The sequence below is a fragment of the Podarcis filfolensis genome (assembly GCF_964270895.1).
Source record: "Podarcis filfolensis genome assembly, chromosome: 17".
NCBI classification, from domain to species: Eukaryota; Metazoa; Chordata; class Lepidosauria; order Squamata; family Lacertidae; genus Podarcis; species Podarcis filfolensis.
In genome coordinates, this window is record NC_139621.1 from 16,999,986 (window position 1) to 17,024,245 (window position 24,260).

The 24,260-nt window shown below is 42.9% G+C and overlaps 1 protein-coding gene across 23 annotated transcripts in view; it reads right to left on the minus strand.

The window, feature by feature from the left end:
• ELAVL2 (ELAV like RNA binding protein 2) overlaps window positions 1-24,260 on the minus strand; it is a 156,611-nt gene that overhangs the window by 21,473 nt on the left and 110,878 nt on the right. For all 23 annotated transcript variants that reach the window (XM_083593714.1, XM_083593731.1, XM_083593723.1 and 20 more), the window contains one exon: window positions 8,219-8,322. In XM_083593714.1, the coding sequence (XP_083449840.1) occupies window positions 8,219-8,322 (104 nt within the window). The remainder of the gene's footprint in view (window positions 1-8,218; window positions 8,323-24,260) is intronic.

Genomic DNA, 24,260 nt, shown 5'->3' on the forward strand with positions numbered 1-24,260 from the left:
ATGACCTGGCACCTGGGTATCTTCACTTGGCCACAAGTGACCAATAGCCAGGTGCAAAATGCCTTGCAAATTTCGAACTCTGCTGTTAGTAATAAAAGTTATAAATAGAAGCTGAACTATGATCTCATTTAACCAAAGCAAAAGATATATTTTCCTTTTCCTTTTCTTTTTTACAATTTCCAGAACCATCAACAGGGAAGCAGGACGAGAAGTACATCAGCAGCAGCGCCCGCTTTCTGCCCCCAGAACCCTCAATGCTTGTGACACATGAATTGAGCATTTGGGGCATCTACTGAGAAGAGAATCACAGACTTGTAGAGTTTCATGGATTATGTTTTCCATCGCCCTCACAGGCTGCAACAAGGACCCAGCTGGCAGCATTTAAGCCAACGCTGGGCCTGCCATTTCATCCAATGAAAGGCTAGCCCTGTCATCCAAGACAAAAATCATAAATCACCGATTTGTAATTAGAGACTGTACTGTAATTAAAACAACAGTTGCAAAGGTGGCAGGACAGTACTTGTGATTCCAGGAATGGGTCCCACGGTGATCACACGGTGATCAAATCTGAGGTTTTGTCAAGAGGACAGAAACAAACCTACCAACTGAGCCAACAAGCAGAAAAGGCCCTCAATCAGGAATAGGCAAACCCGGCCCTCCAGATGTTTTGGGACTACAACTCCCATCATCCCTGACCACTGGTCCTGTTAGCTAGGGATGATGGGAGTTGTAGTCCCCAAACATCTGGAGGGCCGAGTTTGCCTATGTCTGCCCTAAATCTTTCTTTCACTTGTGGCAATGGCAGTGCCCTGTAGTTTCAGAAATGCATTTTATTCTTGCATTTTTCACAACAACAAGAACAACTTTTATGATTTATACCCTGCCCATAGTTTTCCTGACTGTTTTCCTTTCCCCTTGCCTTCACACCTGCAGATTGGCTCCATGTCTGAATGGTGCTCATGAAAGCTATTTGCTGCATGACATGGAGAGAGTTGGCCTTGCGCAAGACCAACATCCTGCCTTGGTTTCAATGCCGCTGCTGTAATGGACTTTGCTACGATTTAAACTAATCAAATTTATTTCCTCCTGTTGATATCTCAGTGATTTTGACTAGAGCGAGCAAAAGGTTTGCAAGCTAAACGTGTTGAAACAATATCAAATTGCTTTTCGTAGGTTATGGGAAATTTCAAGCTGTGTTGTTGTTTTTTTCAGCTTGCCAATGTGGAAAGGCATATCATCTTATGAAGGCACAGAGATCAGATGCTTCTCAGCAGCCTCCAAGTGTTTTTGCCGGCCTGGAAGGCGTTGTTGAAGTTCAATGATGCCTCATGCCTGCAAAGATGGAACAATGTGTTTTTGTGTGCGTGGGTCGAACTCCAATGTTTGTGGGGTCTACTGTATTAAGCCGTATGGATTGCTCCACTCAAAAGGCTGCCCACGAGGGAGGAGGCACTGGCCTCTGCTTAAAAATCGGGTCCTCCCTTAAAGAGGGCACGTATTGCGGTGAGACCTGGAAAACCAACACCCTGTGTTGTAGGTGGGCAGGATTGGTCAGCCGTAACATCCGATTGGTAGGTTCCTCAAAGCTGGGTGCAATCTGGCCAATGGGATGCAGTCGAAACGGCCTCTGCTTCAAAAGGAAGGAGAGTCCACAACCTCCTGAGGAGGTTTATACACTGCTTTCACGCATTCACGCTCAAGACAGTTCACAAGAAATCAGGTTGGATAAAAATAAATGTGTTTTTTTTTTAATTTTAAAAAATCGGATTTTTAAAATTTAAATCGGTTTGGTTTTTTTAAAATCAGATTTTTAAAATAAAATGCTTTTGGAGGAAAAAAATATATTTTAGAGATAGTTTTCTATTTAAGTTACATTATAGTCCAAAGTCTATTCATTAGGAAATAAGGAATGTTTTAAGTTTTTCATCTGTGTTAAAACTCAGTTTGTTTGTTTTTAAATCGTTTAAACCACATCAGTTAACAAACATGGATACATATGCTAGAATGTTATTGTTTAAACTATTATTAAGGAAATTATTATTTTTTTCCTTCCAATAAATTACAGCAGAAAAGCTATCCAAATATAAACAATAATTTCATAATTATTTGTCTATGTATTTCTAGTATAACCAAATCAGTAATTTTTGATAGAACTGTAAAAACTACTCTGAAAAGTTATTATTCCAAAAATGAAACTTTCATCTGGTTGTAAATATTAAGATTATACCAGGAAGAATGAGTCTTTCTGTAAAAAAAAAAAAAAATATTAAATCAAGTCTTGCTGACTAGTGATTTAAATCAAGCCTTACCGACTAGTGATTTAAATCGTGATTTAAATCCACTTGATTTAAATCAAATCCACCCTGCAAGAAATGTAAGTAAATTGTTTCATGGATGCTTATGACAATATTTTTGTTACATCAAACATATTTTCCATCAGGGTGGGGGAACCATTTGTGTGTTCAGACCCAGAAACCTCCCCCCCCTAAATAAATTCACACTTGACCCAAAATTTTGGTTTTGGTTTTTGGCAGAATTTAGGCCACAACTTTATTGATTACAGAAAGGGACTGGTTGCACAGGCTCTGGTTCGACTAGCTCCCTGCCATGCAGGTAGCACTGACCCAGGGTTTCAGCATAGGTCAGCCTAGGGTGAACACCTGGATAAGCGGAAAGACGGGAACAGGCTATCTCTGCCACCCAAATGTCCCCCTTGACTCAGGCACAGGAACAACCCCTTCTCAGGGGTTGACCAAAGCATCGAGTCCCTGGATTCCTTTAACGGAATACCCTTCACATAGGGATGGCGAGAGCATTCTCCCATCCCTATCACCTGAACCAGAGCCTATCCGCAACCTTACAAGTTGTGACGATTTGCTATGCGGCAGGCGAAACCCAAATGGCAACAGCCAATCAGCCAAGTGGGGAAAATTCCTGCCGTGCCCCTGTCCCAACGACAGACGACACACGACGGCATAGCAAGGTCAAGCGCAAAGCCCTAAAAGTAGGGAGAGGTGGGCGGGTGTTCCGAATGCACGTGCCGAAAGAGGAAGCTCTGGGTCACGTACATGGGCATAAATAGGTCCCCCGAACTGTTTGGACTGCGTCCCATTGGCCAGATTGCACCCAGCTTTGAGGGACCTACCAACTGGGTGTTGTGGCTGACCAATTGTACCCACCCACAACACAGGGTGTCGGTTGTCCAGGTCTCACCTCTTTAAGGGAGGACCCGATTTCTAGAAAAATAGCGGTGATATGACTGATATTTGCTATCGGTCCAAACAATTCTGATCACAATTTTTAAAACCCGTGTAGACAATTTAGAAAGGGACCTAGACTTTATTTATTTTTTGGTCCCAACACAAATTGTTATTCTCCCTCACAGAAGCACTTCACTTTATCTTGAGAGTACAGTCCTGTGGTATTTAATTACCCTGTCAAGAGCACTAAATGGTTTGGCACCAAGCCCTTTCCCTCAATCTCCGCTGATTGATAGCATCAATAAAATTCACTCACTTTAATTAAACCTCCAAATAGGACCTTCTTTTGCCACTCACTAGGATCAATGTTCTTTAATATGGAAAGTACAACTGCAGAGGTTGCAAAGGGGGGCTCCTTCCTCACCTTCACAGTTCATTTCCTTCAGATGTTCTAAGGGGATTTTTATACAATACATACATATTTCACCGTTCTCTTGACACGTTGGTTAATGGAAAAGATCACCATTAAAAACTGGCGTCTACCAAGCCGTACTTCTCAGTTGCATAAGATTTTCTGCGGCTGTTTTTATCTTCTTCAAATATACACAGTGGAAAGAGGCAGTGCTACTTTCCCACAAAGTATATTTGGTTATCTATATTTTCTAACGTTGGACAACTGTAGTTCAAGCATTTATCCCGTTCTGAAAAGCACGTTCATAAATTCAGAAGTTTGCAGAATACAGGTGGCACCGGAACAATTTATTACACCAGCATATGTGTTTTGAAGTAGCCGTTGCTGCCAAGTGCCAAGAAGCAAGGTGACAAACTGACGTTTGCAGGATTGCAACACCTTCCTTAAATACAGAAGCCTATTTAAGTGCAATGTGACTTTTAAGCATGTGCACTCCAACTTCTCTGCTGCCTGCATTTTTAGGTTTACCTAGAAATAAAAACCCTTGGCAAGAAACATCAGTCTTGCTACCAAAGAGGCAAGTCGGTTTTAAACTCAAAAGCGGCTTGTCTCTTCAACAGTAAGAGTGGTTGCAATTGGAAACAAAAAGCAAAGCAAAATAAATGTAGGCCTGTGAGGTTTGATACCCTTTAAAAATCAAGTTCCTTAATCGGACTCTTATATGAACCAATATTTGAATTCACAACCAGGTGTGGAAATATACAATTTCAGTAACTGGGACAGTTATTGCATAGGTAACTATTAAAACTTTAGAGCAGTTGCGTAAAAAAATAAAAAATGTTTCAAATCCTACTTGCCAACACCTCCGTAATGGCAATACATTTATGATTTTTTTAAATACTGCTGAGTGGGAAGAAAACCTGCAGAGTTAAAATCAAGGTTGGTGGTTTGTTTTTTTTTTTAAAAAAAGCTATATTCCTCTGACAGGTGATAATTATACATATACACATTAATTGACAATTCAGGAGAAATGTCATGTCAAGAAATCTTCCATGAAAGAAAAACAGAATATTTGGCTAGCCTTTGCCCTGTGAGGATTTAATTCTAACTTGAACTGTGGATTTAAAGACATGGGTTTTTTTTTTATTAGCCAACAAACAAACAAACAAACAAATAAATAAATAGAAAGAGTTGTTCCAATATTCCTACTCTTAAGTTCTATGAGAATTTTGTAAATGCATTTTACAAAAGCCCCAATTTGCTTTATCTTACCATAACATGTCCTGCCTAGAAGTGACAACAACTAAGTAGGTTAGTGAAGTCTAGTAAATTTAATTAGATTCCTCTATTTTTTCTGAGAGAGCAGGGAGGACAAATTGCTTTGGCTGAGGAAGTGAGGCGTTTCTCTCCTGGTATCATCTCTGGTTGCCCACCTCACTTCACAATGTGTAGTTGTGACTAAAAATGCACCCAATGTTATGCTTTTCTCTTCAGAAAGCATAGTATCCCACTGTTTAAAGTCTGGTGACCATGTGCATCAAATCCACCAAGGGCCAGGGATGCCTAAAAAGTAGCCTTCTGGCTTCTACTTCTCATGTAGCATTGAGGTCTTTGCACCAAGTCCACCTTCTCCATCAAGATTTGCTCTTCTCCATCACTGTATCAGAAGGCACACAGTGTAACGCTGCCATGTCAAGAAGGGATTAGACAGAGGTCTGCCTATAACTTTGGAAACCAAGAGGTATGATCAGCAGGGAGGGTAAAGGTAAAGGACCCCTGGACGATTATAAGTCCAGTCAAAGGCGACTATGGGGTTGCGGCGTTCATCTCGCTTTCAGGCCGAGGGAGCCAGCGTTTGTCCACAGACAGCTTTCCGGGTCATGTGGCCAGCAGGACTACAACGCCTCTGGTAAAACAGAACACCATGACGGAAACCAGAGCGCAGGGAAATGCCATTTACCTTCCCGTCACAGTGGTACCTGTGACTTTCGAACTGCTAGGTTGGCAGGAACTGGGACAGAGTAAAGGGAGCTCACGTCGTGGGGATTTGAACCCCCAACCTTCCGCTCGGCAAACCCAAGAGGCTCAGTGGTTTAGACCACAGCGCCACCCACATCCCTCAGTAGGGAGGAGGAAGTGGTTAATTACTAAGGCAAAGTCTTAGTTTAAGTCCTGATGAGAATACAAGTGTGACCACACTGCCAAGGCCACTATACGCATTGAAGAGGTGTCGGTGGCATCCTGCAGGCAACACACAAGCACATTGTACTCAGAAAGCTTCGTGCTTGGCTCCAGGTCATGGGTAGGCAAACTAAGGCCCGGATCCGGCCCAATCGCCTTCTATATCCAACCCATAGCCTGGGAATCAGCATGTTTTTACATAAGTAGAATGTGTGCTTTTATTTAAAATGCTTCTCTGGGTTATTTGTGGGGTATAGGAATTCTTTCTTTCTTTCTTTCTTCAAAATATTGTCTGGTCCCCCCATAAGGTCTGAGGGACAGTGGGCTGGCCCCCTACCGAAAAAGTTTGCTGACCCCTGCTCCAGGTAATAACCGGACAAAAATTCCCGGGAATGGATTCCAAAATAGTGTAGCACATTCAAGGAAGGTGACCCTTAGTATCAGTAGCAGGCTGGTGGGGTGTTTACAACTGCAGTCAAACCAACCGTGCATGTTTGCTAGATAGGCGCATGAAGTGTACAAAGTTCCCCAGTAAGTTTGAGGGGGAAGGCGTAGCCACATATAACCTCCACACCTGGCCAGGCCACCTCCTCTTTGCACTTTGCCCTCTCATCACCAAGCCATAAATGTGAGAACCATCTGCACGCCTGAGCTCCATTGCTCAGACACCATTTTAAGCTAGTCTTAAGCATGTCTTATGTGACGCGGGTGGCGCTGTGGGTTAAACCACAGAGCCTAGAACTTGCCAATCAGAAGGTCGGGGGTTCGAATCCCCGCGACGGGGTGAGCTCCCGTTGCTCGGTCCCTGCTCCTGCCAACCTAGCAGTTCAAAAGCACGTCAAAGTGCAAGTAGATAAATAGGTACCGCTCCGGCATAAAGGTAAACGGCGTTTCCGTGTGCTGCTATGGTTCGCCAGAAGTAGCCTAATGGTCAGGGGTCCCTTTACCTTTACAGCATGTCTTTGCAACCGAATTGCCATTTTAAGCCTTCCAGAACAAAGCTGCTGTACTTGTTACTCTTCAACGAGTATTCTGAGTGAGTAAGTGCTATTTTTACCTTTTGCAAGATTTGTTTGTGCGATTATTGCTTTAAGGTGAAAATACCTTAAAGCATCCTGGATGATGTAAACAGAAAGGCTACAATGAGCCCATCTAAGCTTCCCTTTTAAGATGCAAAGGGATGCACTCTGCTGAACTCACGAATGTGAGGAAGGAAGGATCATATCTAATAAATATACCGTATTTCACTGCATAATGGTCCTGTTTTTAATGCTGAATTTTCTTTTCAAAAAAAGGGGGTGCAACCATCATACAAGGAAAAAAGGGGGGGTGATAGTAGGTGGATCCGAGGGAGCGTATTTCTGTAACACACCACTTGAGGTGACCGCAGGGAGAGGAAATGGAAAGACTTTCTGTATGGAAATACCTTTCTCTAAAAACCAAGCCTCCCTTCTCTTGTTCAGTTTACTGACTCAGGAGAGGCGTCCCTTGTCTAATGGAATCTCGAAGGCGAAGAAAACCACTCTATACTTTGCATTGCAAGAACGGAACAGCCGTTCCAAGTTTGGACAGGAAGTTCCGGCGAGGAATGCCATGGGAACAGAAAATGAGCTGCAAATGGCGCCACCTACAGCCAGGTCTGCTAGAGCCCACCGCATCTTCCCTTGGCCCACAGAACCCAGCCGACCTCAGCATCGGTTTCCGCCAAAACAGTGATAAAAAGAAGGAAGATGGAGAGAAAGGTTCCCACCTGCTCCACTCCCCCTAGGAGCTCGTGGCTGAGGAGGAAAGGAAGGGGGCCTGAAGTTTAGAAGAGTTTATGCAGTAAATGCTTTGGGGCCGATTTTAGGGCTTGGGAAAAAAGGGGGTGCGACTATGATGCAGCGGCAATGATTATGTGGTTAAACACATTATCCTCTCCTAGAATTTTTTTTTTGATAAACAATTTTTATTAATTTTCCAACACAAATATACAATTTTATCAAAATTTCCACAAATTTCGTTCTTTTTGGACTTCCTTCAGCTTCTCTGGCAATCATCCATATTTACCTCTCAATTACGCATTCCTCTGTTTATATTGCCATTAAACTTCCCTCCCACTCCTGTTTCTTTTTAACAATATATCTCAACTTTCACAGTGCTTCTTGAAATCCCGCCAGTGTTGTTATCCTCTCCTAGCATCTATGCATTAGAACACTATGTAAATTACCAAGTGTAAGGATGCCATTTTAGAATATTTGCAAATGCCTGCTATGGAGGTAAAAACTTGTCCTGAATTTCCTTGCATATGCAAACTAGTAGTATAGGCCCCAGGAATTAAAGACTTGTGAATAAACCACCAATTCAAAAGCCAGGTATAGCCTTTGGAAACACATAGAACAAATAGCAATGTGCACTTAATTTCCCCCATAAAAATTCTACATACTTTTATTGTTTTGGTTTGAAGTCTCAATCCATTCAGAGTATTGATGGCCTTTTCAGCATCCTTAGGGTCAATGTAGTTCACAAATCCATACCCCAAGCTTTGTCCTGATTGTAAAAAAGAAAAAAGAGAAGGGGGAAGAAAAATATTATTACCCAACGATGCAAGCAACTACATTTGTATCTTAACCCTCCATTAGCAAGAGGTAGATAAGCTATTTTACACTGAAGACAAAATAAAAGACAGCCTAAGTAACTTTAAAAATAATTTATAGTTGCCGACTAATTTACTTCCCAAGTACTCACTGAAGCATGCAAACAAACTATGCCATTGTCAGAAGAACAGCAATAGTGCAAGTTGTCACAAAACTTTAAACATATGCAGGTACACAACGCTTGGAATTTCTGAAGCACAAGTTAGCATACAGCAAATATACTTCGATATATAGGCAGGTATTCTATTCAGGGAGCCTGGGAAAATGGATCCAAGCTTTCTGCGGGTGAGCTCTTTTCATGAGATATGAAACACATTTTCTATCAGGGTAGGGTGGGGGTCCCATTTGTAACCAGTGGCCAGTGTCTTCTCCCTCATAGACTGCCTTCTGAGTGGAGTAATCCATATGACTTAATACAGTACAGTGGTACCTCGGGTTACAGGCGCTTCAGGTTACAGACTCTGCTAACCCAGAAATAGTACCTCAGGTTAAGAACTTTGCTTCAGGATGAGAACAGAAATCGTGCGGCGGAAGTGGGAGGCCTCATTAGCTAAAGTGGTACCTCAGGTTAAGAACAGTTTCAGGTTAAGAACGGACCTCCAGAACAAATTAAGTTCTTAAACTGAGGTACCACTGTAGACCCCACAAACATCGGAGGAGTTTGGCACCCACCCACACATAGATCTTTCTCAATCCTTGCGGCCGTGAGGCATCACTGAACATCAACGTTGCATTCAAGGTAGGCAAAAACACCTGGAGGCTGGTGAGAGGTGCCTGCTTACTATGTAATTACCGTATTTTTCGCTCCATAGGGCGCACCGGACCATAGGGCGCACCTAGTTTTTAGGGGGGGAAATCAAGGGGGGAAAATCTTATTCCCCCCCCAGCCCCAAAGAGCAGCGTACAGGCACAACCTCTTCCTGCCGGAGGGGTTGCGCGCAGCTATGGAACAAGCCAAGGCAGCCAGCGGGATCCATCCCGCTGGCTGTTTTGGCTTCCACTTTAGCCCTGCGCAACCTCTCCCTGCCTGGAGACGCTGCGCAGGGCTAAAGAAGCCATAGCCCCGTGCAGCCTCTCCCTGCCGGAGGGGCTGCGCGGCTATCCCTGAAGCCTGGAGAGCGAGAGGGGTCGGTGCGCACCGACGCCTCTCGCTCTCCAGGCTTCAGCGAAAGCAACGCAAAGCCTTTGGAGCACGGAGGAAGCGCTCCCTCTGCGCTTCGGAGGCTTAACATTGCTATCGCTGAAGCCCAGGAGCCTGCATTCACTCCATAGGACGCACACACATTTCCCCTCAATTTTTGGAGGTGGAAAAGTGCGTCCAATAGAGCGAAAAATATGGTAGCTTCCATGTTAGGCTACAGTCGCATATAATAAATATTGATAGCTGGCATAGCGTGTATGTCCTTTCTGATACACTGGTTTTTTTACTTGTGGACACATGCATGTTCATATCAATTCCCTCTTTCTCCCCAAAGTCTCCTGCACTCTCCAAAAATATGATTTTGGAGGGTTTATCCCAGAGAACCATAAGACGTGTTGCGAGGGTTACTTCCAGGTTTCGCCACTCGCGCCTGCACAGAAGCACCGAATTGCGCCGCGTGCCTGCAGCACTTCAAGTTGCGGGCATTTCATGTTACGGACGGGCCTCTGGAACAGATCTCATCCGTAACACGAGGTACCACTGTAGTCCCTTTTCTTTCTACCAGTGGGAGCCACCATTATATCAAATGCTATTTTGTTTACCTGTGAGCATAGCAAATAGGAAAGCAGATTGTCACCATAAAAGACCTATAAACTATTAATATGTATTATCTTGATGGTGACATAAAGTCAGACATGAAAGATGCTACATAGCAGGAACACTACACGTGGAGCGGAGGGAAGCAGCCCAGCGTCTCTGCTGCTTAGAGGGATGGGGCCGGATCCTGTGGTTGCGTCGATGGAAAGACTACCACCAGAAAGGGGCTCCCCAGAGTCCTACGGCATGTTCCTGCCCCAGCTACATAGTAAATGAGATTAACAATTCTATATAGTGTGAAAAAATACGCAAGAATACAAAAATGCATTGCAATCATACCATGCAAAGTATGCTCTAGCACAGTGGTTCTCAAAGGGTGTGGTACGCCACACTTGTGGGGCAGTAGAGCACAGAAAGAGGGGTGGGAAGATTCAAAAACAATCAATGGAACATTTAAATATTTCAACATACAGTGGTACCTCAGGTTACATACACTTCCGGTTACAGACTCCGCTAACCCAGAAATAGTGCTTCAGGTTAAGTACTTTGCTTCAGGATGAGAACAAAAATCGTGCTCCGGCGGCACGGCAGCAGCAGGAGGCCCCATTAGCTAAAGTGGTGCTTCAGGTTAAGAACAGTTTCAGGTTAAGAACGGACCTCTGGAACGAATTAAGTACTTAACCCGAGGTACCACTGTAGTGAAGTATAGTATCAAAATTATTATTTTTATTTGCAGAATATGGATTGATTTTTCCCAAAATGAGAACAAGAGCATTGGAGGTGTGCCTGGATAGCTCAGTTAGTACAACATCAGACTCGATCTCAGAGTTTTGGGTTTGAGCCCCACGTTGGGCAAAATATTTTTGCATTGCAGGGGGTTGGACTGGACAAACCTTGTGGTCCCTTCCAACTCTACAATTCTACGACTCTAAGTGATATTGAGGGCAATCCTAGTCGTCGTTTAAAATTATATATTGGGAATGGTTCATGTTCTTATGTAGCTACATTGTTTCATACTTTTTGGATGACCAATGATCACATTATAAAGTAGTTATGTTTTATGTTATAAATCAGGGGTCAGCAAACGTTTTCAGCAGGGTGCCGGTCCACCACCCCTCAGACCTTGTGGGGGGCCAGACTATATTTTAGAGAGAGAAAAAAAAGAACGAATTCCTATGCCCCACAAATAACCCAGAGATTCATTTTAAATAAAAGCACACATTCTACTCATGTAAAAACACACTGATTCCCGGACCGTCCGTGGGCCGGATTTAGAAGGCAATTGGACCGGATCCGGCCCCTGGGCCTACCAATATAAATCAAGCATTGCTAAGAGTTCTTTTTTTGTTTTCCAAGGTATTTCGTATCTCTGAAAAATTCTGTGTGGCGCGAACCAAATTTTTATTCTGAAAGCGTGGTCAAGAGAAAGAAGTTTGGGAACCATGGCTCTAGCATTTGCTGAGGCAACTGAAATGGCAACCAACAACTAGTGGTTGCTAGGAAAAGGAGAACAAGACAGGAGCCATTCCCTGGAAGGACACTTCATTCGCCCCCAAGTGCATTGCAAAACTTAAGGTAACGGTATAAAATTAAAGTAGAGATGCAATCCAGTTTGATCAATGTCTCTTCAGGAAAAGCACTTCACTGTCGATTTAGCTCATGCATATTCCACTGTGAAGTATGGTATATTAGAGATAGATAGATATAGATATAGATATAGATATAGATATAGATATAGATATAGATATAGATATAGATAGATACAGATATAGATATATAAAATATATTGTAAGTCACCTCAAAACTCTTTTTAGTAGTAGGCACCTAAGAAATTAAATTAAATTAATGTGAGTTAGGCATTCAACCTTGCCAGAAACGGCTGTATACCAGATCCAACAGCATTGTTACACAGTGGGCAAAGAGGAGGGTATCTAAGACATAGCTATCAACTTTTTCCTTTTCTTGCAAGGAATCCTATTCAGAATAAGGGAATTTCCCTTTAAAAAAGGGAAGTGTTGATAGTTATTGATCAAAGAACGTCCTCAACTACGCTCAATGCCACAGACATACAAGGTGCAAAGTGACCTTCCAAAATTCTAGTACAAACCAGTCCACATAGGAAGGATGCAAACCTTTTTCCTCAAAGAGCGCAACGATGACACTGTCAAGGAATCACCCGACATCACCATGACACCTGGCAAAGAGCTTTCCTTTGTTTGCGAGGCTTGATTTCAAGCTGCACAGGCAAAAGAAGCGTTTCCCCGACTCGCTGAGGAACAATCGGAAGCAGACTTCAAGGCTTCGTGTTGCTCCTTTGCAGCCGTGCCCTTACCTGACATCACATACACCATGGGTAGGCAAACTAAGGCCGGATCAGGCCCAACTGCCTTCTAAATCCGGTCCGTGGACGGTCCGGGAATCAGCGTGTTTCTACATGAGTAGAATGTGTGCTTTTATTTAAAATGCATCTCTGGGTTATTTGTGGGGCATAGGAATTCGTTCATCCCCCCCCCCCAAAAAATATAGTCGTTTACCTTTCTGCCGGAGCGGTCCCTATTTATCTACTTGCACTTTGACGTGCTTTCGAACTGCTAGGTTGGCAGGAGCAGGGACCGAGCAACAGGAGCTCACCCCGTCACGGGGATTCGAACCGACGACCTTCTGATCGGCAAGTCCCAGGCTCTGTGGTTTAACGCACAGCACCACCCGCGTCCCTTAACTTGACATTAGGATGTATCAATTTGATTCTCTTTATGTAAGGATTCATGGTGCCCCCTTAAAGGGGACCAGGGGGAGCTGCTTCTGTCCAGATGCCCAGACAGGGGTTAATGGGCCAAAGCAGCCCCCCACCCCCACCCAAGATGGTGAGCTTGGAAGGCTTGCCCCAAACTGATTTCCATCATAGGGTGATCTTTTTTTATAAGAAGTTTTATTAATTTTCAATTACAGTGGTACCTCTGGTTGCAAACAGGATCCATTCCAGAGGCCCGTTCGCAACATGAAAAGAGCACAACCTGAAGCGCCGTATCTGCGCAGGTGCGTGGTGCGATTTGGCGCTTGTGCGCATGCACAAAGCGTGATTTAACGCTTCTGCACATGCATGAGCGATGAATCCCGGGTCGCCGCGGGACGTAACCTGAAAGAACATAACCTGAAGCAAACGTAACATGAGGTATGACTGTACAATCCAATAATAGCCTCATTATAACAACACCAAATTATAATACAATTACTAATACCAATAAATCAAATACAGAATTGTATAATTTAGGTCCCTCCCCGTGCTAGAATTGAGGGTTTGATGATTTCCTTTATTTCTGCGTTCCAAAATCTTATTAATTTCAATTGCATTCCGGTCGAAATAATAATCCCTTATACAACAACTGCAATATTAATAACTTCTATTTGTGTTGGCACATTAAATGATTTATAGAACTACAAGTGAGGCACTCAAACTATATCCTTGTTCCTCGTGTGTGTGGCAATCATCATAGGGTGATCCATAACCCAGGATCGACTGCCAAACAAATAACCATCAGACAGCCAGGATGATTCAGTATACAGTGGTACCTTGGTTCTCAAACTTAATCCATTCTGGAAGTCCGTTCCAAAACCAAAGCGTTCCAAAACCAAGGCATACTTTCCCATAGAAATAAGGCAAAATGGATTAATCCATTCCAGACTTTTAAAAACAACCCCTAAAACAGCAATTTAACATGAATTTTACTATCTAACGAGACCGTTTATCCATAAAATGAAAGCAATAAACAATGTACTGCAGTCACACAATCAATCCATCAGTAGTTGAACTGGGTTCCACACAATCACAAAAACAAGAAAAAAGAGCTGCAAAAATGCAAAATAAATAGCAAAAACAGACTGACCTCAGCGTAACACTCAAAAAGTAAGTGTGGCACTCAAATTGGAAGCGTAACACTTAAAACGGAGCACGTTCGGCTTCCGAAAAAAGTTTGCAAACTGGAACACTTACTTCCAGGTTTGTCGTCTTTGGGTTCCAAGTTGTTTGAGTACCAAGGCGTTTGAGAACCAAGGTACCACTCTATACACCCAATGCCTACGCCAAAACCTACTGACAATTGTCACTGTGGCCAGTTTACATCCCAAGATGCTTGTCCTCTGAATATTGCGTCATCCCATGCCTTGGCTTCTGACGGCTGTGTGCTTACTGGCCCCAGTCCCGCAGTTAGCCTTGCAAAGCAAGGCTGATGGTATTTTCAGCCAACTGGACCCACTATTTTTTTTTTTTTTTTTACCTTTCACTCTCTCAACCAACTAATGATAATAACTTCACAATCCATGAAAGCTAACACAGTGGTAAATCTTTAAAAAGGAAGGAAACCGAAATCACGATATGCACTTCACATCGTTTTTGGATGATATATCATAATATATCGCTCAACCCCACCCCTGGAAGTTGATTACATGTTAGCAGAGAGGAAGAGATCGTGGTAGTGAAGGCGGTTTAGGATTTCACTTGTACAACAGAACTTCCCCCCCCCCAAAAAAAAATCTGCTCCAAAGGATTGGGGAACCCCCAGAACAGATTTTTTAAAAAAGGGGGGAGCAGGGAGTGCAGAGGGGAAGTTTTTTTGGCAAGTGGAAATCCTTGCAGTGATGGAATGAGTTAGCTGGATACCGCCCAACGTACTCACACCTTAGAAAAGTAATATGGGAAGCAACTCTCTCCTCCAAAATGTTGCATAGCTACTATTTTTAATCCGACAAATTTCATTTGAAACTATCTCAAAGGGGTATGCATCGTTGGAAGTCCAGTGTGGATCAGTGAAAAACCTTTTTTACCAGTGGACGTTCAATTTCAAACCTTTGCTACGAAGAGAATTTCCAAGATTGGGACATTAATAATGCATCGCTTGTCATATAGCACAAGCTGAAAGTCATTTATAGTTGGGAAATGAAATTCCCCAATCTCTGGTTAAGCTTTCAAACAAAAACGTTTGAAAATGAATGTTTGGCAAAAGGCTCCCCCTTTTAAAAAAAAATTCCTGGTTCAAGTGCACACATTTAAAAGCAAACAAAATCAATGTGGGGAAAAGACAAAAAAAAGATTTGTTGTTTTCCCAGCACTTTTTTCCAAGATACCCCCTTTAAATGCATGAAATAACTTTTGTTCTCAATTATTATCTGCTTAGCAGTTTTAGGAGCCTGGTTATGTATCAATACTTAACTTTATCACTTTCAGAAAAGACTGCTGCTTTACCTAATACAGTGGTACCTCGGGTTAAGTACTTAATTCATTGCGGATGTCAGTACTTAACCTGAAATTGTTCTTAACCTGAAGCACCACTTTAGCTAATGGGGCCTCCCACTGCCGCCGCACCGCTGGAGCACGATTTCTGTTCTCATCCTGAAGCAAAGTTCTTAACCTGAAGCACTATTTCTGGGTTAGCAGAGTCTGTAACCTGAAGCGTATGTAACCTGAAGCGTATGTAACCCGAGGTACCGCTGTATACAACTTTTGTGAACCCAACAGTACAATTCTGGCCAGCAGGACATAGAATCCATTCTATTTTGCCTCTCCCTACTATTGGGACAATCCTAACGTTTCCATACTGTCCTCTCTTTCCCTCCACCACCATCTTGCTGCCACAAGGGGCAAGGGGGCAGATAGGGGGCAAATGGCGGTGACAGGGGTGCAGTAGGGGACAGGATGTGTACCATCACCTCTTTTCCTTGAAAAAAACACCAAGTGTGGGTGTGAGAGAGAAAGACAATGTCTGAGATATACTGACGGCTGCCATCTGCTTTCTAATGCTATTCTTAAATCGTTTTAAATGGTTTTATTATTCTTATTTGAGTTATTATTTTGTGACCCATCCCAGGACCGTAAAATTTTGAAGAAGAATGGAGGAGAAAATTTAAAAATAAAAAAGATGACAGGCAACTGAGCCTTTATACCAGGCTTCCTCAAACTCTGCCCTCCAGATGTTTTGAGACTACAATTCCCATCATCCCTGACCACTGGTTCTGCTAGCTAGGGATCATGGGAGTTGTAGGTCAAAAACATCTGGAGGGCCGAGTTTGAGGAAGCCTGCTTTATACTAATACCAGAATGATCAATTCCAGCAGCAGACAAGCTCTGTGTGTACATTTCCACCCTGCAGAAGACTTATTTGAAGAATTTATACCCCACCCTTTGGCCACAAAGCACAATACAATAGTATTAACAAAATACTTCCAAGTTTAAATAAATCGCTTTGTCGATTTCATGTCTAAATCGGCCAGTCGTACTCTTGGATCATTCACAGGGCCAACAAACCACAAATTTTGCTAACTCAAAGTAGGCGCTTGCCTGATCTCAGAGGGTAGAGGTGCCACTGTCGAGATGGCTCTATTCCAGATCCCAACCAACCAAACACTTATATGTAATCAGAAAAAGCACCCCAGTAGTCACAGCAATCCAAGTACCAAGAAGGTAAAACTATAGGGGATCATCTCACAGGAAAAAATGCATGTTCAACTCTACTCTGTTGAGCAAGATTGTGTATATGTGTACATATGTATATACACATACACACACAGTGGACTCTCGGGTTACATTACCTTTGGGTAAGGTAACTTTCGGGTTGCGAACGTAGCAAACCCAAAAGTGTATACTTCCAAGTTTCGCCGTGTGCGCATGCGCAGAAGTGGCACCTCTTCTTACAAAATTTTTGGGGTGCGCACAGACCCCTGGAACGAATTAGATTCCTGTGTGTGTGTGTGTGTGTGTTGTCCCATTCCTTTCCCCATTCCCACAGAAGAGTTGAGTGGGAAAGCACTTTTTCACCCAGCTCACCTGAGGAAAGAAGAGATGCTACAAAGTTATGCAATGATCAAAAGAGAAGGGTGATTGTTCTCCTCCTCCCGTTACATTTAGTCCAGCACCAACATCCCAGCATGGGTTAATTCTGGTTGCCAATATTTGGGGACCCAAGAGCCCATTTACAGTGGCCAGGGCTGAAGGGGTTTCTTCAGCAAAACCATACTGGAAAGGGTAGAAGTATTACTATTTATTAGATTTCTTAGCCGCTCGACACCATGAGGTCCCAGGGCAGGTTACAAAAAAACCAACCAAACAAACAACAAAACAACAAAAACAGTACAAAAGTTGGTTAAAACAAATGCAGAAGGTTAAATAGAACCTTCACAAAGAATAGGAAGGTATGAGTGGAGTTTGGGAGTTCCTTGAGCCATTTTTAGCAGGATAAAAGAGGATATCCTCACATATGGACATCATGGGTTCAAGGTTTAAGAGTTGGAACAGGCAGTCCACGTGAGGATTGTCCAATTTACCACTCAGTGGTATGGGGTGGGGGTGACAGCAGCAGAAATACCTATGAACAGCTAGTGGACCCACCTTAAATAGGAAGACAACTAATCAGGTGCTACGATAGGTTTAAGGAAAGTGCTCCAGTGTCTCGGATTAATATAAATCTACACCAGTGGAAAGGAATTTAGTGGTTACGTTTTAATCCATTGCGGATCTTTTAAAATTCTTATCAACAAAGCTGTTGTTGCATCTTGAATTCTAAACTGGAGTCACATCTCCTGACCACTGGTGCAGAAAGAGGCAGGATCTGACAGCGACAAAGCAGGAGCAATGAAGTTAATACTAATACCAATACTAATAATTTATTTACATGCCGCCCATCTGACTGGGTTGACTCTGGGAGGCTTGCAACAAATTATAAAACTGCAGTAAAACATGAAACATGAAAAAGCTTCCCTAAACAGGGCTGCCTTCAGGTGTCTTCTAAAAGTTGTGTAGTTATTTATCTCCTTGACATCTGATGGGAGGGCGTTCCACAGGGCGAGCGCTACTACCAAGAAGGTCCTCTGCCTGGTTCCCTGTAACTTCACTTCTCGCAGGGAGGGAACCACCAGAAGGCCCTCGGAGCTGGACCTCAAGTGTCTGGGCTGGACAATGGGGATGGAGACACTCTTTGAGGTATCCAGAGCCAAAGCCATTTAGGGCTTTGAGTTGTGCTCGGAAACATACCAGGAGCAACTGAAGATCTTTTAGGACGACTTACATGGTTCTGGTGGTCACTCCCAGTCACTAGTCTGGCAGCTGAATTCTGGATTAGTTGTAATATTCGAGTCACCTTCAAAGGTAGCCCCACGTAGAGAGCATTGCAGTAGTCCAAGCGGGAGATAACCAGAGCATGTACCACTCTGACGAGACAGGGCGCAGGCAGGTAGGGTCTCAGATGGAGTTGGTAGACAGCTGCCCTGGACACAGAATTGTCCATGGACAATTGCACCTCCATGGACAGCTGTGAGTCCAAAATGACTCCCAGGCTGCGCACCTGGTCCCATTCAGGATCAGGGAGTCGTCCCCCACCTGCACACCCCCTGTTCCACAGAAACAGTACTTCTGCCTTGTCAAGATTCAACCTCAATCCATTAGCCACCATCCCCACCCCACCCCAAAATCAGGGAGATTTTCAAGTCTTATCTGCCAAAAAAAACAGCCCACCTCACCACTAGAGCTTATTTCTGCCAGGAAGCTCAAAGTAAGGAAAGTGAACAGGAGTAGAGATGAACTGAGAATTTACACAACTAACCTGCACATCCCAGAACATTCAACTTTAATTCTGAGATAGAAAGATGGAGAATTGTTAAATCACCATAGAAAAGGGAAGCAACTATTGAAGATAAAGAAGATGAGATGCATCAAATTAGACCTGAATTGCCTGAGGCAAATGTCAAGTTTTAAACATATTTCTTCATTTTCATACTTTAGGGATGTGAAGGATTATACAGCAGCCTCTCTGCTACCAATAGGGTTTTCTTCCGCTTCTGATAAATAAAAACGAGTTCATTCACTCAAGTCTAAAGGCACAAGTTAAGTAAATTATGTTCACCTGCGTATGCATCCATGCCATTATGTTTCCCATGCTTGGTAATTATAAAAATATCAGCCTTTGACAAGTAAACAACAGGGAAATCATTCAGACTGTCGGCTGTAATGAGTCAAGAATTATTATTGTATATTAGAATTTGAACACAATGAAGTACACACGCTGGTGAAATCATCGTTGCAACTTTGGAAATAGAACCTTCACGAGCTAAGGAATTAACCTAACTCAACCAAAACCAAACCACACAGCTTTCAAAACTCCCCTGAACTTTTTCTTTCTTTTTAAAAAACTTAACGTTAATAATGTTTTAGAACATGGGTAGGCAGACTAAGGCCCGGGGGCCGGATCCGGCCCATTTGCCTTCTAAATCCGGCCAGGGGACAGTCCGGGAATCAGCGTGTTTTTACATGAGTAGAATGTGTCCTTTTATTTAAAATGCATCTCTGGGTTATTTGTGGGGCATAGGAATTCGTTCACCCCCCCCATATAGTCCGGCCCCCCATAAGGTCTGAGGGACAGTGGGCCGGCCCCCTGCTGAAAAAGTTTGCTGGCCCCTGTTTGAGAACAATCCATTTTGCTACACAGGCATAAGCAAAAAACAAACAAAAACAAGCTCTTAAATATTCATGTGCGAAACATACTGGATGCAGGTAAGATCACAGCACAAAACCAATCTAATGAAATGTTGCAGAATCGTAGGATATTAAGATGAACCAGCTTCCTCCACTCTTTCCATGAGACACTTCTCTGAAAAGGCAAAATTCCCCATGCCCATTCCACCCAAAATGACATTCGAGAATGATACAGCAAGCAGGGAATGTAGGGAGATCAAAGAGGAAATTGACATACCCTATAATTTCCCTTTACCCAAAAATTCAGTGGTAAAATTTCTTCCAAAGCATCATTTTAATCTGCTTCTGACTCTGGACTTTGAAAGGCAGCAGGAGAGCTTTCTCTAATGCATAGCCAGAGTAACCACGCTCCCCCATTTTAAATACTAAACCAGAAGAGAAGCATTTGGGCTTCAAGGCACTAAAGAAAGGAGGTGAGTAAAAAGTAATAAGCACAAACAGGGCAATTCAGAATGCCAGACACAAAATTTCAGGCCATTAATACCATTAAGCACAGATGTTTAAAATGTGTGTGTGCATGTGCGTGAGTGTACTTCTAGTGTTTGCTTTTTGCACATTTGAGAGTGAAAGGAGGCCTTTTTAAAAACCAGACAATTAAGGCGCAGTTCAAATTATGAATTATGAATTCAGAAACTGGAGAAGTTTTACACATTCTAAACCCCAAGCAAATTGGTGCTTTTCCCCATTAACAGCTACAGGAAAAACACATGCATAATGAATCATACAAGAATGCTGCATCACTTGGAGAGAGAGAAATTACAAACCAAAACCGTGAAACTGTAAACGTTAATGGAGCCATTCTAAAGATATTCCAGGGGCAAGCTTCAGAATTAAACTCTAACATAGTCAAAGCTAAAGATCTGACAAGTGAGGGAAGAAGGCTTTCTTGTAGCAGGTAATTTATTTATACAGTATTTCATCAATAAATATTAAACTCTGAGCACGCAATGTTTTATTTAACTATGAAAACTTCTAAGTCCATCCTTTTTGGGGGGTGCTAGGTGCAGCCAATCTTATGTAATAAGAGCATGAGATCGGGTGGGGAAGTAAGAAGTCACCCAATAGCCATTGATTTGCTTTAAGTTTTGATCAACTAGAGTAATCTACTGAAAACAAAACAAAAACAAAACACATACACACATTAACTTTGACCGTTTGCACCAACAGAGGAAATTTCTCTCCAAATTTTGAAATATACCACTTTCTGGAAAAGTGCGAATGAGATTGGGTTGGGGAATGTAAGCAGGTACAAAACTAACTTGCTCATTAAACTCTGAATTTATGTATCACTTGAGGAGCATGGAATGCCTTATGTACAACTCAGCACTTGGGGCAAAAATAGCACCATGAGAAATTAATAACTTTTTTTTTTAAGGTTACTGGATCAGCTACTTTTGTTTTGGACCGGTGTGATGGGATATCAAGGGAAAGTGTTGTTTCTGGATTGCTTTTATTATTAAACCTACTCAAAAACACAGTGTTCTGTCCATTGTTTGAATATTTATTGAAATAACGTTTGATGAAATAATCACCGCATCAGCCAGTGAAAGCAACAAAACTCGGCGGTACTAAGGAGTACTACCGGATTTTTCGCTCTATAAGACGCACCAGACCATAAGACGCACCTAGTTTTTGGAGGAACAAAACAAGAAAAAAAATATTCTGAATCTCAGAAGCCAGAACAAGAGGGATCGCTGCGCAGTGAAAGCAGCAATCCCTCTTGCTGTCCTGGCTTCTGGGATAGCTGCGCAGCCTGCATTCACTCCATAAGATGCACACACGTTTTCCCTTACTTTTTAGGAGGGAAAAAGTGAGTCTTATAGAGCAAAAAATACGGTAATATTCAGTACACGCAATATTCTGTATGTTCGCCGGAGCTGAATATTCAATACTTTCACGAGTACATTCCTTCCCAATGCAACCCCCAAATGTTGGGCAATCCACTGACCATATTCCATGTAGCACAACAATCTACACTGATCACACATTTTTGCTCTACAACTGACTATGCATGTCCAATTACATTTTGGGGGCTGGTCAATTTAATCCAGCGGCTCCCAGAAGCTCAACAACTTTGCCACTTCATCAACTCTCACCCTCTTTGAAAAAAGTTTGGGCACCCCTGGATACAATGAGCACAGATTCTTGGTGCTTCTGGCGAACCAGAGCAGCACACAGAAACGCCATTTACCTTCCTGCCGGAGCGGTACCTATTTATCTACTTGCACTTTAGACGTGCTTTCGAACTTCTAGGTTGGCAGGAGCAGGGACTGAGCAACGGGAGCTCACCCCGTCATGGGGATTCAAACTGCCGACCTTCTGATCGACAAGTCCTAGGCTCTATGGTTTAACCCACAGCGCCACCCACGTCCCAAGCAAAAGACAGACTCCTTTAAATTAAAAAAATACCATACTTCCTTAATATGGAGGAAAGCTACAACATAACCACCACCAGAAAATGAAAATAAAAACTCTTCCCCTTCTTTTTTCCACCGGTGAGGGTGAGTGTGAAGGAAGAAAGTGCTTTCCAGTTCTTGTTCTTCGTTTACTTTGCTGCTGGATTTTTTATTGTGTCTAGCCGTGGGGGGTCCCTCCTGGATTGCTAGCAGGCTCTGCATAATTAGCTGAGCTCTAAGTGGAAAGATACCAGGTGAAGCTGAAAGAGTTTGCTGGTTTGTGTGAGAGAGAAAAAGCAGGAGACGCAAATTATCTGCAAAGTATCTGTTCAGCTGAGCTACCCCCCTGGAAAGCTGTCAAGTCTCCACCTCTTGTTCACAGGGATATTGCCTTCTTGAAACACTTATCACGATATTACGGTAGTACCTTGGTTCTCAAACGCCGAAAACCCATAAGTAAGTATTCCGGTTTTCGATCTTTTTTCAGAAGCCGAACATCCAATGCGGCTCCTGGCTATTGTTTCTGGGGCGCCTGCACCAATCAGAAGCTGTGCCTTTGTTTTCAAACATTTTGGAAGTCAAACAGACTTTAGGAACGGATTAAGTTTGGCACTTTTGTTTTTGCTATTTACTTTGTGTTTCTTTGTTTTTGAGGCTTTTTCGGTTAATTTATTTTTGTGACTGTGTGGAACCCAGTTCAGCTACTGATTGGTTAATTGACTGCGGAAATGGATAAAAGCTACCCTCCCCCCAATCCAAACAATGACTATCATCAGTGCAGGTAAGATTTTTTTTTAAAAAAAAATTATCATCTACAATACTGTCTTATTTATTTTATAGTACAGTGCATTGATTATTGCTTTCATTTTATGGATCAATGGTCTCATTAGATAGTAAAATGCACGTTAAATTGCTGTTTTAGGGGTTGTGTGAACGAAAGTCTGGAACGAATTAATCAGTTTTGCACTACTTTCTATGGGATAGTGTGCCTTGGTTTTGGAACGCTTTGGTTTTGGAACAGATTAAGTCTGAGAACCAAGGTACCACTGTATTTCAATTCAATGTTATGGAAATTTATTGCACAGCCCTACATGCTAGATCGATAGATCGTGATGCTGAAAACCTGGTATCGCCCAGCCATCACTTGGGTGACTCAGCAAGTTCACCTGCTGCTTCAGAGCATCCTATCTCACCCACAACTGGTGAGTCTTAGTTAATTTTTTGTTGGAGGTATCCAAATTTCCATTCAAAAGGAGCACATTTGCTGGAACAGGCCTAAGCACAAACGTAATAAGCCTGAAAAACCAGGAGAGGTGAAGCTGCAAATAGAAGGAAGGGATCCTACAAAAAGATCGAGCTTCAACCTAGGCAAGGCCAGTCTGGAGAGGACCCTGCCCTTTAAAAATATATCATAGTTGTTCACCCAGCCTGTTAAGCTCAGAATGGCCCCTCTCATAGGAGTTGAGGAATGACCTCCTGGTGTCACGGTAAAAAGTATGAAGTTTTTGCTATCGTCACCCATGGCATTAACTAATGCAATCAACTTTAGTCATCTTATGAAGAGTACATGGGCATTTGAGCACGGGAAATTCCCATCTGTATTTCACTTAATGGTTCCAAGCAAATTGGGTCAGTCAGACACATAAACCTTAGTGTCTTTGAGAAAGGAATGAAGGAATAAAACTCTTAACAAGGGGGGGGGGATGCACTGTTGTGCCTAAGACTCCTGATGTTTATTTTTTGCTCTAGGAGGATTAGTTTGGTCAGAATCGAGTACACATTTTCAGAGTTAATGCTAAGTACATTACTTCTGGTAAATGTGCCACCATAGCCAATAGGGGGCTGTGAAAATTTGTATCCTGAGCTTTTTAGACTTGTCTACCCATGTACTATCTGAAACCAAAGGGGCACATGGGTTGCCAGATGAGAATTCTTCTCCGCTTTCCTACCCCACTAATATCATCAGCTAGGTCAGGGGTCAGTAAACTAAGGTCCGTGGGCTGGATCAGGCCCAGTTGCCTTCAGGATCCGGCCCGCAGACTGTCCGTGGATCAGCGTGGGGATTGTTTCTTCGGGCTGCGCCATTTTTTTCCTGCGCCATTCCATTCCCCCCTGCTCTTCCTCACACACAACATGGTGGCGCCTCTTCCCTCTCTCCTCCTGGCTTCTCCCCGCCCTGC